The sequence below is a fragment of the Nothoprocta perdicaria genome, unplaced genomic scaffold, assembly GCF_003342845.1.
Source record: "Nothoprocta perdicaria isolate Ctin4 unplaced genomic scaffold, notPer1 scaffold_19, whole genome shotgun sequence".
Lineage (NCBI taxonomy): Eukaryota > Metazoa > Chordata > Aves > Tinamiformes > Tinamidae > Nothoprocta > Nothoprocta perdicaria.
Window position 1 is genome coordinate 2,309,043 of NW_020455093.1, and position 17,605 is coordinate 2,326,647.

Below are 17,605 nucleotides of genomic sequence, written 5' to 3' on the forward strand. Positions count from 1 at the left end.
TCATCACAGAATACAACCAGGTTATCAGGCACAATTTACGTGCTACAAGTTTATTCATTCACCTTCCTGTGCTTGGAAGTGGCTTCCCGGTTTGCTCTGGCCGTTCGAGGGTGACAGAGGGCAGCGACATCAAGGGGCTCCTTCATGGCCCTCTGCATCACATCTGGTTCCTTGGGACTCTGTGAGGACATTCCCTCCTTGATCCTCAAATCCATCTGCCTTAACTGCATTTCTTGCTCTTGCAGATTCTGCCAGTGATCTGGGCGACTGAAGCAAAAAGGCTTTGAGGCTTTTCCGTGTCCTTTTGTCACTAGGTCACATATTGGTTGACCAGGATTCCCACATTTCCCTGCTGCTCGTCTGCTCAGAGGAGTCTTCCTTATTGTCCTTCATACCCCTTCATTGCCAGGTTATGAACATGCATTTGCATGTGTGTGTCTGAATGTATATGCTGGATTCTAGTGGCAGTGTCATGCCAAGTATTTGCCAGTTTAAGTGAAATAAGTGTAATCACAGTCATACCAATATTTAGCTGCTCCCTGTGCGCTCAGCACAGGATGTTTTGCCCTAACGGAGCTCACGTAATATGCTCGTTTCCTCCTGGTCATCTATAGTGCTTGGGTATTTCACAAGTCCTAATAAGGTAGTGGTGATTTCCTTAATGCTGCAAAACCGAGGAGCTCGCTATTAAAGCAAAAAGCATTTATTTATTATGGTTGGTGAGTCCGGGCTGCCCGGAGTTTTGTCCCGTGTGCCTAGCAGTGTTGGGCAGTGCCCTTTCACACGCGGCTCTTTCTGTCGCTTGCACCCGGCGTCGGGAACTTCTGCAAATCCTTTCGCAACAGAGAGCGTAACAAGATCCCCTGGCTGCAAGTTAAGGCCAGATGAGCTGACCAGAAATCCAGAGCTGCTCCTTTCCCAGCTTGTGGTTGACTGTGGTAAAAATTTAAATGTGGTAATGAATTGTTCTGCTAGAAACACAAGGTTATGCACTTGTCTCTACCATAGTCTTTTACCTTTTAAGTGTATTTTAGCATCTAAACAAATAACCTATCTTCCAGGGCTAAACTAGTTTATTGATGAAGTAATTGAAAAATCCCTAAGAAGAAATTATCTCCTGCCCTCTGTGGCCCTGTGGATCTCCACCTCTCATAAGAAGGTCAAAGATCCTACCAAAACCTAACCACAACTGTGAGTGCATCTGTGTTGGCAAAGCACAAGTCTTGACTCATCTTCTAGGTGAACATCTAACATTAATAACCGTTATGAACACAACAAACCTTTATCTTCAGGACTTGTAGATCAGCAGCTGCAGTAGGAACTAAAAATAGGCCTTTACTTYACCAGCTTCCTGAATTAAATCTATTGAAATCTGCGGAGAGGGATGGTCCTGTCATGGACATTTTTTTTACTTCTGTACTTTTTTTGCAATAAAAAAATACTTATTTAAGGATTATCTTCTGCCACAGACAGAGGTTTCTGGACTTACAGATATAAAAATTTGTCTGGATGGTGCCCACCTCCATAGGCTCAAGTCTCAATTAATTGCAGATTCACAGAATATTTGGGATTGGAGGGGATCTCAGGACATCTAGTCCCATCTCGTGCTGAAAGCACCTGCTCCATGACTGTGCCAAGTATGATTTATATAGGATGTATCCTATATAGGACAGCCTGTTACACGATCCTGGTGGATGATGGGAGCAGTGGGAAGAGGGGCAGTATTTCAGATGGCAAATGCAATCTTACTGTCTGGTTAATCTTGTTCCAGATAAAAACATGCSAGACCAAACACTTAGAGTTAGATTTGCCGTAAAATCTGCTACTACCCATAGCTGGGAAGATACAGATTGAGGCAAACAATCTCTTAAATGCTTTTTGATTATTACAGTTGTTGAGAAAATACCAAATAACTTATAATTCTGTTCCGCTTGGATTTTCCWTATAAAGGAATGTTTTGTCTGGTTAATTCCTAAAGAAATGTAATGTCTAGCATCATCTAGAGAAGGAAAAAAAATCTAATCTGTTCTGTTGTAAAACTAAGGATATTGTGTTATTGGTCCTGATGTGATTAAAATTTAAATGTTATTTATGTTATCTTATAACTCAAACATTTCTACTTGGAGCAAGTATAGCTTTTTTTTTTTTTTTTTAATCCCTGTGATTATTTAATAACACACAATTTTTACAAATAGTACAAATAAGTGATATTTACCTTCAGAGTTACTTTATGGGAAAATGCATTTTCCATTTCAGTGACCAAATGAATAGTGAATCTCAGTGCAGGGTCATCAGCATGGAGTGATGGTTCTTAAGGTACATGGTGAAATGGAAAACAAAGTAATGCCATGTTTATCTGAAGCTCCAAATGAAGCTAATATATGAAATGAGGAGCTTAAAACTACATAGGAAATGGGAATTATTCTTTGTGAATGCACTCTTCTGCTTAAAAATTATTAACCCTTCGTAAAACTGATGCCATAAGCTTCTCTATGAAGGTATTATCATTTAATGAAACGTACATTGCTACCTAAATAAAATCAGTTATAAACAAATTTCCTATATTGTCAAATCTATTTGTGTGAGAAAGCTCTTTTCTAGTGCTACCTTACTACTTCAGATTAAAACAATCTTCTTCTTTCCAAACAATAATGCACAGATATCACTGCAGAAATAGAAACTTCTTCTACTCTTTTATCCTAGTTATTTTTGAATRAATTTTATTTAAATTTTCCTCTGATGTCACTAGGTGGGTACTCATTTAAACGAATCATTAGCTAATTGTCCTGTCCCCTCCCTGGGCAGTGGACTAAGCACCCCTGAAGGCTCCSGAGGGTTTCCTGGCTCAGGAGCCTTGGAGCTGCAGCCCTCACCACTTCTGGTGCCATTTCTATGGAATCTTTTTCACACTGGCTCCTACCTGCAAGCTCCTTTTGCCTTCGTAGTCATTTTTATTCCTATTTCCTTTTCTGAAAGTGCTCTACAAAACAGGTCAGAGCATTAAGACCTCAACAGCAGCTAAATAGTRGAACTCTCTAATTTTAACTATTCCTGACTGACTTGCTCTCCCCTGGAGCAGAAACTGTCCCTTTTTCTGCTCCCTCCTGCATGATGAGACTATCCTGATGCTCAAGGGAGGGATCTTGATGTGTTGACCTTAAAAGCAGCTGTGGCAATAGCTCTTCTGCRTTTCTTCGGGTTGCATCTGAATACTTCATTTCCAAGTTAATGAGAATTTGATTGCTTCACTTTGCTTAATTACTGCAACTGGAAATCAGGGCTTCATGTCTGGGATTAATTTGGAATACAGCCCCTAGACTGAGAAATATGTGATTCACGCGATTCGGATGTTCTGTTAGCGTCAAGCCTGAAGCCAGGCAGGGGATAATAAGATAGATGCACATTTATTGGGGTTAGAAGTGTTCTGGGGAAATTTAACAGTTGCTTTTTTTAGGATAGGGAAGTTTTGTAATCATTTGTTCTGAATCAGTGGTGGAATAAAGTAATGTTATTACTTCCAGTGAATTCTGCTTTTAGGGGAGAAGAATGCTAGATGGTATCTTGAGTTTCCTTTCAGCCTAATTTTCTGCTGTTCCAGTAAATATAAAGCATTTAAATTGTTTTTGTTTACCCTAGTTAGTATCCTTTTTTAGTTGTCACAGAGGGCTTTTATGTACTGTTTATCTAAGACTACTTAACAGATTGGTAAAATGATAACAATAAGATGTAGCTGCTTGCACTGTACGAACAAATATATATATAAAATACATTTATGTAAAAATAGATTCTCAATGGACCCAAGGGGTAGGTGCTCTGGCATGTGTAGGGGCTGGTTGCACAAGTGGCTTCAAAGTCCGACACAACTGAAGGCAAGAAAAGATGAGCAGAAAAACTTTCTGGGGCCAGAAGCAAAGGTGCTGTGAAACCAGGCACAGTGGGATTGKTAAGAGCAGACCCTTCATCTGTCTCCTGCCTCAACCACAGATGAGCTCCCTGGCTTTTTATTTGATTTCCTACTATTATCTCTGATTTCTGCAGCTGTAGCTTTTCAAAGTATTGTCTAGGAAAAGCGAAATGAATAGATGGCATGTTTTCCATTTGGACTTTTGTGAAGCAATATTAGTAATTTCACCTCTTCAGGTGCCAGAGAGACAATTGTAGATATGTGTTTGTTTTCTGTGTGTTTGTCAGTCATGTTTGCAATTATGTTGGTAGAGTTCTGCCTGATTACTTGGGAAATCTGCAGCAAATCTGATACATAACCGCCTTGCTGTGGGAGAGGAACAGTCAAATTATCTGACAGCTCTTTGTTCTCTTGTCAAAAAGGTAACTTGCTRTTAAAGGCCTTAGAGCATCCAAGTTAAAATAAAGCTAGAGGTAATTTCCTATTAACAGGTTTGTGGTTGTGGGCTTTGGTGCATATTAATTTTCTGAAAGTGAATTATAGAATCAAAATTAGCTAAAGAACTTGAGCATGTGTAATGACTGCAGATCTAAGCAGGTTATTCCCAATTACTGAGTTTTCAATAGCTACCCTACTTACCCATTACATGCAAGATCTATTTTATTTTACTAGGACTTAAGGGAAAATGGCAAGAACTGATCTGGAGGGGAAGCAAATAATAAATTAAACAAACGTATATGGGAGAAAGTATTTTACATAATGGTTAAGTGTAAATACATCCTTTTATTAAAATAATACTCTAAAGATTAAATCACTGTAAATATATTCAGAGCTGCTGGTTTCTTCCAGTAAGTCTTTTTGCTTGATTGTTTTTGCTTAAGTTCTCTAAAGGTCCCTTCCGATCTTAAAGATCCATAAGGATTCCATAAGTGCCAATTTAACTAGTTTATGAGGAATACGCAGGTAGGCTTAGAAGGGACCTCTGAGATCACTGGTAATGGGGGAAAAAAAAAGTAGAACTGAAACAGGACAAATGGAGATTAATTTCTTTTTGACAAGACTTTTCCAAGTCTTGCACCAAGCTCCTGATAATTCCTTTTGCCCATTTTCTCCATGATTTTCTACATAGCATAGCTCTTTGCTAATGAGAATGGTGAGTTCTGAGCTTTAATTCTGTTAAGATGCTTTGCATTATCTTCTATATCTTATATTCTGCTGGAAATATAACTTATAATATAAATTACAATATAATATTACTCTTATTTCTGAGAAAGCTCATGTTGCAGGTTAGATGGGTCTTTAATATTCATCTTCTGGGTGTTCACCAGTTGAGTAACATCTTGTTTTAGCTGCCTGTCTCCAAGTGTTTGAGCTTGTAGTTCAGAAAGCCCTCCCTTTTTTTAAAGGTAATCCTTTGATGGTCCTGCCGACCTCTACTGTTCTCCAAAAATCCATGGCTAAGATGATCATCTCAAGTATTTTAGTGTGAATGTCACTTGATCTTGCTGCTGTCCGTACATTTTCTCCTGTATGGTGTATATAACTGCTGCTGCTGTGGTTATCCCTTGTAAATACATCCAGAATAGGTTAAAGCAAGCATTAAACCCTTCACAGTGTTGTTTGCCTTTCTTAACTCTTAATGGACTTTTGTGTTAATTGTTTATTATCTTTATTTAAATGTCTTCTCTTGTTATCTCACACGCCCTGTAATGTTATCTCACACGCCTGTATATTCTTTTGCTGCTTAAAGCTTTTGTTGTTGTTTCTTGAGCAATTGCTTTGTGATTATTTTTTAGTTGTCTTTAAGGATGTAGCCATTTTGGGGTCGTTATCATCCACTTTGATGGAATAGTTTGACACCCTGACTCTCAAATAGCAAGTAAAACAGCATAAAAACATTAAAGTGTGTGCTGGATCCCACACAAGAGATGACACGGTGTAAGAAATACAGCTTACAGAGCTTTCTACAATGAAGAAAAATCTCTATTTATTCAGTGACGGACTATACTTAAAACATTTCAGCCTTTATGCTTTAGTAAGAGACTGAATGGATTACAAGGTATACTAATGATCACTGAAGTAGGAAACAAATTTGGGGAAAATGTGTTTTCCCGTGTATGTCAGTTATTCTTCCCACCATAYGTGTCATGGAGCTGTCAACATTATTTCCAGTGGTAGCTTCCATGATATGGAAAGAACTAATCCAGAAGAATGGAAACTATTCAGGGCTCCATTTGGCACAGAGAGGAATATAGTAGGGATTTTAGTCCAAGTGAAGCATCATTCAATGCTCAGTTGAGGTAAGCACAATTTTCAAAAGCTTTTTGGTATTTTTTTTTAATAATACTTTTCTAATTTGAGTAGCCTCTTTGGGCAGGTTCAGGCGGCCAACCAAACGGTGGAAATGAGTATCAGCTTAGCATGGTTTAGCTCTGAGAGGCCTGCAAGTGGGGTTGACTGGAGCCAACACTGAACTAGGGCTTTTAAAAGCTGCTCTTTTCCCCTTCCCCTGTTCCTGCCCCTTTTGTGAGAAGGAAGGMGCGTGAAGGTTTAGTCCTTTAGTCCTTGCCCGGAGCAGCTCCAGCCCCCTCAGGCCTGCGCTGGGAAGGCCCGGCTCGACCTTGGGCCCCGCTCGGCCCAGCGCGGCTCCCGGTGCCACCACCGCTCAGGCTCTTTCCCCCCTGCAGCAGCGGGTCGTGAAAATGCCCAATTTGGGCCTTTCCCTTGGAAAAGGATCTCCGGGAACCACCAAGAGCTGCATGCAGGGCCCTTGGAAGGGCCGKCCAGCGCAGAGCGGCCCTGGCAGCGCCGCGCCGGTCTGGAGGCCRCTATTTTTAGCCTGTTTAGGTTTTGAACCTTTTGTCATAACAGAAGGAGGAAGTGAGCAGTGAAATCACTTTAATAGCATATTTCCTAGTAGAAGTGTCTTATCGGGAGGCCGGGACAGGGCCTGTGTCATTTCCTGGATGACTTTATCTGCAGTTTGGCTGCTCTGCTGGGCTGTGCAAGGCTTCGACGCAGCCATCGTGCAGCTTCAGCGCTCAGAAAAATAAAACAGACCTTTGAACACAAAGCTGCAAGAAACACCCACCTCGAAACGCTGCAGTGAGAGAAACACGGTGCTCCTGAAGTACATGCTGGCATGTACGGGATAGCCCTTAGCTGAAATCTGTTTTTAAGTATCTAGATTTCTGCTTCGGTAGCAATAAAAAAATGGAAAATGAAAATACATTAGTCTGTGAAGAGCAAAATCGAATAAGAATGTGCTCAGAGTTTAGGAGCATTCGCCCTCATTTTTAAAATGAGAACTGTGATTCATCAGCAAAATATGCCCAGGATGAATTGTGAAACGTTAATTGCATTAAGGGATTCTAGAGAGTAAAGAAGGTTTTTATTTCAATAAATTGGCACTGAAAACAGCAGTCATATATTAATACAGTTACCTTGCAATTATATTAATTGAAGTATAGCTTCAGGTCTTATTTAATGCTGGAGTTAGGTATCATGTAAGACCACCAGCTAATTAATTATCACTAATGTTTATACYTGTTTTGGAAAGCCAGTGTTTGCTGAATAGCTTTGAATTGTGAATTCTGTTGTGACCTTTTGTAAGAAGTCAGATGACTTCCATACACTAGTTACAGGTGGACGTGCGGTGTCTGTGTCACTGATGGGCAGCCTAAACCATGAGTATTCAACAACCTTCTTAGTTTTATTATATTTTTAGAGCTGATGCATGTTTAGTCYTCTATTGCTCTGCAAGATGAGTAAGATGTCTAAGAGCACCACATATAAAATATTGTCAAGAAATGAAAAATTTGGTAATGACTTAATGGATCTTGCATCAAATGTTATGGTCAAGGCTCACATAATACCTATAAATATTATTCTTAAGATCTGAAGCTTGATACTGTGTTTTCTTCAGTGTCTTTCCTTTTAGCCTGTTTTAACACTAGTTTATTTTTCTGTTAATAAGAAAAGGGTTTTATGGGTAAATTTATGGGTAAACATCTTAAATGATGTTTAAAATTTTTTTGATCACTGTTCTTGTTATAAAGATTCAACAATAAAATTTGACATTCTGTCCTTGAAGAAATGACAATATTGTAGATGTAGCATCTTTTAATTTCTGGAGAGGGGATGGTTTGTTTTTTGAGAATGTTTACTTTATGAGWCTTCCAAATGCATCAGTGACACACTGATGTTTTATAATAACAATTGCAAAGAAATAGATGTAATCCTCTTGGGAGCCTCCCCGCTGCATCTAGTGAGACACAACTGATGTTTCTGCATCAGTTTCCAACAAACACTATGGCAAGCTTATGTTCTGTGACTTTTATCCCAGGGAAAGAGACTGTAAAATCGCAAATGTGTAATTTCTTGAGCAAATCTTGTGTTTTCATATATGGTCTAGTGATCTCTACTGATATTTCCCAAGGCATTTTCATTAAGTAGGAGGAAAAAAAAATACCTATTGCAAGTGAATCTTTTAATTTTAGAAGCGCACTTAATCACTAATGGCTTTTGTGGTGAAACTAAATACCTCATCTGGGGAGATGCTGCTCGTCCTGTGTGTGTGTGTGTGTGTGTGTGTGTGTGTGTGTGTGTGTGTGTGTGTGTGTATTTAGCACAGCCTGGCATTCAGATGAATTTGATGGTCCTGGGCCCTGTTTTTAACTCTCTCCAGGTAGCTGTATTATTTAAATGAGTACAGTAATTTTCGTAAGATTTGTAATAGAAATTATCTTTTCCCAAGTATGTTAGAAAAAAAAAAAAAACTATATCATCATTCATGTTTGTCAGATATAAGGAAAAGAGAAAGACTGTTGTTGTATTGGTTGCTTATTAATGAGTATGGTATTGTCTCTGTTTAAATCTTAAACTTAAATCTCTGTGATGCCCTGTTGGGGTTTAAAGAACCTGAAGAAAATAAAATTTGGGGACTTTATTTTTAGATCAAGGAACCTGACTGCTGATCCAGGCAGAGCCCTGGAGATGCTGCTTGTGAAGGGAGGCACTGGCTCTTCTTCATACCTGACACTCCTGTTTTCTTTATTTGTCCATGTATAATTAAAAAGGTTTCTGTACTTTCAATTAGAATCTTTTTTAAGCTAAGGAAGATGGAACTGTGTGTCAGGAGTTAAAAATACTGTTTTTAGATTAGATTTAGTGATCTCTTTAGTCACTGTTCTTTAAAGGACCCAGGAAAGCTATTTTATGTGGAGGCTTGGGAATTGGTAGCAGATGGCAGATTCTGGCTTCTCTGGTGTTGAGTTGTTCAGAAAAAGTAATTAATTCTGTAAGCTTGAGTTCTGTGGTGAATTCTCCTCTTACACTTAGGTCATGCCTTGCTTTCGGGGAGATAACTAGGCAGTCAGTTTTTGAAAAGCAAGAGTAAGAAAGGAGAGAAAGCCTGAACAAAGCAAAGATGTGGATAACACCCATGTAAAGTTTTAGAATATGCAATTAAAAATGTGATGGGGGATAAAAAAAGAAATCGACTGGACCTAGTATCTTAATTTAAATTTAATCAATAGATTAATTCTCCTGTTTACATCCCAGCTCCACGAATCTGCAGTAATGTGTCTATACTCCTGCTAGGCTGAGTCATTGATGGTCAATGTCTTCTAGCTGCTTTGCTGTGACATACGTGTGCGCAGACACATACGCCAGAGCTAGTTTTATTATCCTGCTAGGAATATATGCTTGGAGAATAAATAACCCATCTTGATATAGTAGTTTTAAGCAAGTTGTTAATTTCTATTTTAAAACTCAATTAACTTYCTTTTATTTCTTTCCAGGATGGCCTGAATTCCTTGGTCCTTGATCTGGATTATCCAGCGCTGAGAAAAAACAAGAACATAGATAATTTCTTAAATAGATGTAAGTTGCACATGGACCTTAAACAATGATACTGTTGTGACTGCAGTCTTAGAAATTATATGCTATCAGAGTTGCTTATTTTCATTTTATCAATTCTTCTAACTTTTGTTATAAACCCTCTGTTTTAAAGAATCATTTAATCACAGCAATATTTCATTTGAGGGAGTTATTACATTCTTAAAAAAAATTTTCAAAAATACCAACTGTGGGGTATAATTTTTACAACTATAGTTATCAAGATTGGTTTTATGTTATCTTTTAAGTATCTACTATAAAGTAATTTGCAAAGCATAACCTAGTTATCACTTCGTAGTAATTAATTGCTGAATATAAACTCTTATCTAATCTAGGAGAGAAGCCTCTGTTGACATTGAAACTGAATTATTATATCTTAGTCTGCTGCATCAGTTGGGTTATGTTTATTCTGTAAAGAGCAATCAGCTACTTTCCACAATAACTGTAGCCTTCTTTCAAGCTCAGAGGCGTATTTCCCTGCTTAAAATTTTTGTAGCTCGAAAGAAGTGGCCCTGTTGCTGTCCACAGGGCTCTGTGTGGCAGGGAGAAGCAAATGACAACGTTTTCTTTGCTGCTTGTACAGCAAAGAACCTCTTCAAGGGACAAGGTGCATCAACAGAGCAGGTTTTGTTTGCTGCTGGATGAAGTAACGAAGTATCCGAGAGCTGTTCTTGCTTGGTAGCACTGCAGGAAGCTTGCAAGTAACACGGCAAGGTTAAGGTCTCYTCACTTCCCCGATACCATATGGCTGGGAACAACCAGAATTTTCTCAATAATGAACAGTTSAGGGATGTGTCCAAACTGACACACCATAAGAATCCAATCTAAAGCATCTGTATAAAAATTGCTATCCTCTTTACAGCGAGCATGAAAAGGATACAAATTACAATATTGGTACCTTTTATGAGCTATTTGAATTCATCTATGTTTTACAATGCTTTTTTTTTGCAGTACAACAAAGCTAGGTGCCTTTTTAGCTTCTAAGTCGTGTGTTCATGAGCTATCCAARTTAGCAGCTACGTGAAGAGTTAAGCCTTGGAAATTGTGTTTTCTTTCGTGGCCCCAAACCTCCCTGCTGTCTCTGTACCCTTTTCTGCACTAGTTTCTCTCTCATTCTCTACTGCAGCTGTAGTTGTGCTTATGTCTTAGAATTATTAAGTATCCAATATGACAAGCAGACTACCAGCAATGGGAGAAACCTACACATTTACTTTGGTTCACAACTGCCAGTAAAATCTGGCAGTTTGCAGATGAAGTAGCCCAAGAACAGCTATGGAGGATTCAGAAATACTTAAAAAAAAATCTGGCATTTTTGGCTATGTGAATCCTTTAAATTGACAGTAGTTAACTTTTTGGGAGCAGTGTACTTCACACTTACCTGAGGTGTCTTAAAACAGCTTGTGAAGAAGTTATTTTGGTTCACAGATGGAGAAGAGCATCTCTTTGAGGAACGAGTCATGTAACTTCTATGATCTTACAGTATTGCCTGGGAGAGAGTGGAAAGTCGTGCTGGGCATCTTCTGGAACCTCAAGTTTTTGAAAAAAAGTGTCTCTCAGCTGAGATTTTGGTAGACACTGGAGGCTGGTAATATTCCTGCATTGAAGCTGGAACAGCCCATCCTGGCTCAGCATTTTATTTCAGATTCCTTTCTGATACAGGTGTCTGTGTGGTGTGAATGAGGTTGAGGAACTGACCAGAACTAACACCTTGTTGGTGTATTTTTATTAAAACTAGTCAGGCAAAAGGAAAGCAGAGGCCAGTTTCTGATTTTCATATCACTTCACCAGCACAAAGGGTGCTGTTCAGGAGCAGGAAAAAACAGGAGAAGGATGGGGCTTCCATTGGCATTGCCAGTTTGTGCAGGTCAAAGTTGTTGAAACTACCGCTTGGTCTCTGTAGAAGTGGTTCAAAGGGGAGCAGGTACCACTGGAAGGAAAGAGCGTGTGCAAGAAGAGCCCTGGTGTCCAGGAGAAAGGTTTGGCCTCTCACCACCTTCAGCTAGGAAGAGAATTTGGGAATAGCATTCAGAATTTGTGGAACATTAAGTTGCTCCTCTCACAGGCTAGGGACAAGGAGCTCTTGTCTCTGCTGATTTCTCACATCATCTGAAGAGCTGTCGCGAATGCCAAGATGAAAATTATTGTCCAAAGAGTGTGACAGACCTCTGACGAGTGGGATGTTGGAGGAAGCTCAGGACCTTATCCCTCCTGAAGGCAGAGGGGTTTCCTGAAGCAGGGATGTGACATAGGGATGTGCAGGGATGTGACATAGCCATTTTAAGCAACGGCAGAGATGTGACATGGCCATTTTGTGAGCCAAGTGCTCTCTAATGCAACATGAAGTAGCTGAAGCAGTGTAGTTACTTATAATCACTATAGTTCATGATATATAAATCCCCCCAAAATTAAGGAAAACACTGCCGTAATAGTCACAATCTTAGTCAATTAATTTCCTAATTCTTCCACAATATCGCTTGAAGACAGAGATTTTTTTTTTATATTCCCAGGAGCTTGAATACCCACTAACTCCAACACTGCAGGTTAYTAGCAGTCAGCTTAGTGGTTTGCTAAGAGCTTATTTTAATTTAAAGGTGAAATAGTTCAATGAAATAGTGTCTCCGCTGAGATGCTAATTGATATTCAGCTCAACTCATAGTTTCAAGCTGAAACTCAAGCGTTTAATTCATTTCRCAGTTACAATTTATTAATTGCCCTTGCTGTGGGAGTTTGGTAAGTTCTATTTCTGGGACACTTTGCTGCAGAAGCCTTTCTGGTGTGTTGTGTATGCAAGAAACTTTTCATGCTCTGCTTGCTCTTACTAATCTCATTTCTTGCCACATTCTTCAGGACACCAAGCCAAAGCAGAACATGTATTCATGCTGATGTACATAAGTATCTTGTACATAAGCTCTGGYTGAGTTACTGCTTTTATCTGAGTATCCAGCAAAGGACACTCAAAAGCACCAAGGTCAGGAGAGCGTAACGTAAAAGGGAAATCACAAAATAATGAGAGAAATCTTATAGTTTTGTATGAGCAAAAACCAACTTGTTTTAGAGAAGAAAATGGAGTTTTTCAGCACAACAGATCTTTCTGGTATTTTCCTCTTCTATCATCTTAGCAATGACAACAGACTGAGTAAATTCCTCCACCTCTCCTTTGCTACGATCTGAGATTTGCCAAGTGTTGAATCGCGCCTTAGTGGTTTACACATTTTCCTGGTGGTCTCCCACRCATGTCCTGCCTACCCTTCAACAGYAGCAACAGCAATTTAAACAATTAAGCAATAATCTTAGGCAACAGTTAAAAATATTTAGTTGCTGATGCCCTGTGGTCAGGAATAGAAGGGAATGACAAATGGATTTAGGGATAATCCGAAGAAGATGAGGAGCGGTTCCATCCGCGGGTCCAGCWCAGTTTGGGAACTGTGGCTTTGCAGAATCACCAGTGCTGCTGTGTGCATTAATCAGCATTGCCCAGTAAGTGGAAATAGGACGATGTGCTGGTGTTTTGGAGGGTGATGAGCAACATGCCACTGTAATGGCAACATCCCTCTTTATGCTGGAAAGAGCCTTTAATACAGGTGTGTAGTTTGTGAAGGAGCTGGGCAGAAGCTCAGGAGAGACTTCCTGGAAAGTTTCTTGTTGCCCTTTCCTTCTCCCAGCAGATCCTGCTTAGACGCTGTTCCCGTGAAGCAAAGTGGATCCAGATGGTCTTCTTGTGACGATAACAATTCCTATGAATCATATGCCAACTCTGTAATTAATGACATAAATGCACTGTCTAGTATGGTGTTAATCATACTGTATTGGTTACTGTGATTGATTTGTGTGGGATCTTCCTATCAGTGAAACGGATTAAATGTTTGATACTGAGAGAAATCTGGAGATCTCCTGTTAGAGAGCTGACTGCTCCTCTAGTTTTCTCTTGACTTTAAGGCCACTCCCTGATAGATCATTGCAGTCACTGTGACACATTTGGCTTCAATTCTATTTTAAGCAATATTGTTTTATTAAGAGTAGTGATGAGTAGTGATCAAATAATCGACATTTTCCAAGGAATGCAGGAAACAGAGTCAAAGTTTTTCAGACAGAATGTCTTGAAAGTACAAGTTGTACATTGGTGGTGTTAGTCCACTTTTGGTCACTTGATAGATCAAAAGCTGCCCCGTTCTTCCATGAGACTCGTTTTCCTGTGGTCAGAGAGGGCTGCTGCTTCGTGTGTCTCCATGTCTTCTGTTTATGGGGGTCTACAGACAACCAGATCTTTTGTTGGGAGCCCCTTTCTTTTCCCAAAAGGCCCACACATTCTTTTTTTTCCCTTCTCTTTTAGCTTCTGAGAAAATAACCTAATATAACATTATTTTTTCAAAGGCACAAAACCCTCTAGTTTTTTTCTTCCCTTCTTTTCTGTCAGATATTTACTCAATTTGCACAAGTACTTTCAAGCTTCAGACACATTCKTGTTGGCAGCTGCCAGCACCTGATTCAAAATCTCTACCCATTCAGAAAAGGAAGCTCCATTTCTTTCGAGGTTGCAGTATCATTTTTGAGTTGTAAATCAAAAGCCAACTTAAAGCACTTCTGTTACCTGATGTTCCTGGTCTGTTCCTGACTTGTAAGTGATGATATTTTCACGGTTTAGGGCTTTTACTCAAATGTTACAGTATTTTAAATGGTTCTATTATAATCTAGGGTTGTGCACTTTGTCTAGTTTCTTTCTTTTCACTTGACGTTTTTCCTCCACTAGGCTTCAAGCTGGTGCCAATTTATGTAGAAATTATCTCTTAATATCTCATCTGCATCAAAGCTGTATGTTACCTCCTGAAAATTCAGCCCTACAGTAAAACTTCTTAGGGTAGTGTTGGAAAGGTTTCTTGCACCTCGAATCTGATCATGTTATGTGATACATGAACTCAATCATATGATCCAACATGTTGCAAAAATGATACTGCTTCGGGGCTCCCCTGAGCCTCCTTTGCAGTCCTGTGGGGTTTTTTCTTCAGATTAGTCTCTTGCTTTGATTATCAGTTAAACTGTTTCTTAAAAACAATAAATAAAAAAAGGATGGTCCATCTGAATAACTCTATGAAATTTGTGTGTTTAGATTTCTTTTTAAATAGGTTCATTAAATCTTTTAGTAGAGCAAGTAGGACTGCTCCATTCTCGTCTCTTCATAAGGCTGATAAAACCAGCTAATCAGTTATTGCCTTATTTGCTTAGCTGTGGTTTTTAATGCTTGCTGGTTAAACATTTTCACTGGAACTRTATTAAAATTATCGCTGTTTTCGTTTGGAAACTCATAGAAATATTTTTATTCTAGGTTCAAAAAAAAAAATACAGAAATTATAAACGAGTTTCCAACCAAAAATAGCGATAATGTAGGATTATCTCATCCCTTCAACATGTTTCAGTTCCAGCCCATCTCACAAATATTTGAAAATAAATTCGTGTGATTCCCCTCCCTAACGAAACGTGAAATTTTATGCTCAAAACTTCAATGGAATGTTCTGTCCAACTTGAAATTTGCTCGTGTTCCTTCTGTACAGGCATCTGTCCCTTAAATTTGCCCTGCTCCTCCTTRTCCTGTGCCAGACCTTCTCATCTGCAGTAGAAGAAGCTTCCAAACTCTCCTTCCCTCTCAGACTGCAGAATTATTTCACATCATGATTGAAATAATAAATTTGCTCTGGCTGAGCCAGTTTTGATCTCTTGCTCTTCCTGTCARAGCTTTCGTGATTCCCTGTAAAAGATGTTTACATTCTCTCAGCTTCTTTTCCTGCCTGTGCTCTTAATCTTTTCMCAGTATCATCAGCACCCTGAACACAGCAGATTTTTTAGCTTTACAAGGTTTAATTATTCTCTCCTGTTGAGAGCTGTGGCCCTGTACTTACCTCAGGTTTTCTTTTAGTGCCAAGAAGTTGCTCATGTTGCTCTTTGTAAGCCTGGCGGTTTCAGCTCCAGCTGGGCTTTGGCTTTCCCTGCACGCCTGGTATATTCTCCTGGGTAGCTCTTCCCTGCTCCCAGCTTCCAAACCCTCCCTTTTCACATGTGAGCCCCGGCAGGAGTTCCCTGTTGCACCAAGCTGCCCCCCTGCTTTGCCTGCTCCGTTTCCAGCTCCACCAGAACAGACTGTTCTTGTGCTGCAGGGCTCTTCCCTGAACATCAACCCACTCTCCTGGGCTTCTTTTCCCACCCAGCGCTTCCTGGGGGATTTGGCCTGTGCATTTCTCAAATCAGCCCAAATTCATTATCCTAAAGTCCAGGGTCTGTCTTTGCCTTCTTTGGCTCTCTTAGGATCTCATATTCCACCATCCCATGGTTGCTTCAGCAAAGGCTGACAGTGACTTAATCATCCTGAGGAGATCTTCCAGGTCTAGTAGAGGGCCTTGCCATGTTGCCTTAGTGCTCACTTGGATGAAAAAGGGCCTTTAATGGAATCAAGGAGTCTTCTGGATTGCTTGCACAGAATCACACAGAATGGTTGAGGTTGGAAGGCACCTCTAGAGATCATCTAGTCCAACCCCCCTGCTCCAGCAGGGATACCCAGAGCATGGGACGCAGGGCAGCATCCAGGCAGGTTTGGAAGATCTCCAGAGAAGGAGACTCCACAGCCTCCCTGGGCAGCCTGTTCCAGGGCTCTGGCACCCTCACAGGAAGGAAGTTCTTCCTCATATGGAGATGGAACTGCCTGTGTTTCAACTTGCACCCACTGCCCCTTGTCCTGTCACTGACCACCACTGAGAAGAGCTTGGCCCCTTCCTCCCTACATTCCCCCCTCAGATATTTATACATATAGATCAGATTGCCTCTCAGCCTTCTCTTCTCCAGGCTAAGCATGCCCATCTCAGTCTCTACTCATARGATAGGTGGTCCATCTTGGTTGTCCACTTAACCAGACTGCCAGACTGCCCTTCGTGAGGATCATGGGATCACTTTGGTTTGAAAAGACCTTCAAGRTCTTTGAATGGTCAAATTATTTGTTAAATATTCGTTAGTGTTAACTCCCTGCTGACATAGTCATGCRTAATGTCATGATTGACATTACAAATGATTAAAGGTGTTAAAGGAARATTAAATCCCTCCCTCCCACCCTCAAAATTTAGTTTTTACAGATTAAGGTAGAAGTTGCCACCCTTTTCCAGAAAGAGTAGAAATAATTTAGTGTAATTTAAAGAATTACCAGGAAGGMTGTAAACACTTAGATTCAACAGCTTGCTTAGATACTAAATGGCAAATATGAGCAAAAATTCTTGTGTTCTGTTGTGCATGCATTATACTAGCTTTGTTTAATTTGTTTTAGATGAGAAAATCGTGGAAAAAATCCGAGCTTTACAAATGAAGGCTGAAGACTACGATGTTGTTAAGGTGATTGGAAGAGGTGCTTTTGGAGAAGTGCAGCTGGTAAGAATGTCATGATTTATTGATCAGACAGGTTTATGGCTCCAGCTGGAAACTGGTAAATGGGTAAAATCATAACTTTGTCATGTAGAACATTTTGGAAGATATGATGATATTTGGGGGGTTTGTTAAGAAATAAAAAAAAAAATTAAAAACAACTCTGAAGTGCTTAAAGGGAGTGCATAAATACATAGTAAAGTAATTGTTTTTATACATCTCCCATATTAATATTGGTGAAATAATAAAACTGGAGCAAAAAATAATTACTCGGGATAAAAAATAGAGAAGTTTAAAAAGGAAAGAGGAAAAAAGGGAAAAAAAACAAGCCTGCCAAACTTTTATTTTTCTTACTGTTTCTTTGCCATTTACAGTGACTTGCTCTAAGTTGCTCTGACTAAAGCAGAC

At 39.7% G+C, this 17,605-nt stretch overlaps 1 protein-coding gene across 3 annotated transcripts in view; it reads left to right on the forward strand.

Moving 5' to 3' along the window:
- The window catches only part of ROCK2 (Rho associated coiled-coil containing protein kinase 2), an 84,007-nt gene that overhangs the window by 22,666 nt on the left and 43,736 nt on the right, over positions 1-17,605 (forward strand). For all 3 annotated transcript variants that reach the window (XM_026037037.1, XM_026037039.1, XM_026037038.1), the window contains exons 2-3: positions 9,706-9,787; positions 17,103-17,203. In XM_026037037.1, coding sequence (XP_025892822.1) covers positions 9,706-9,787; positions 17,103-17,203 — 183 coding nt within the window. The remainder of the gene's footprint in view (positions 1-9,705; positions 9,788-17,102; positions 17,204-17,605) is intronic.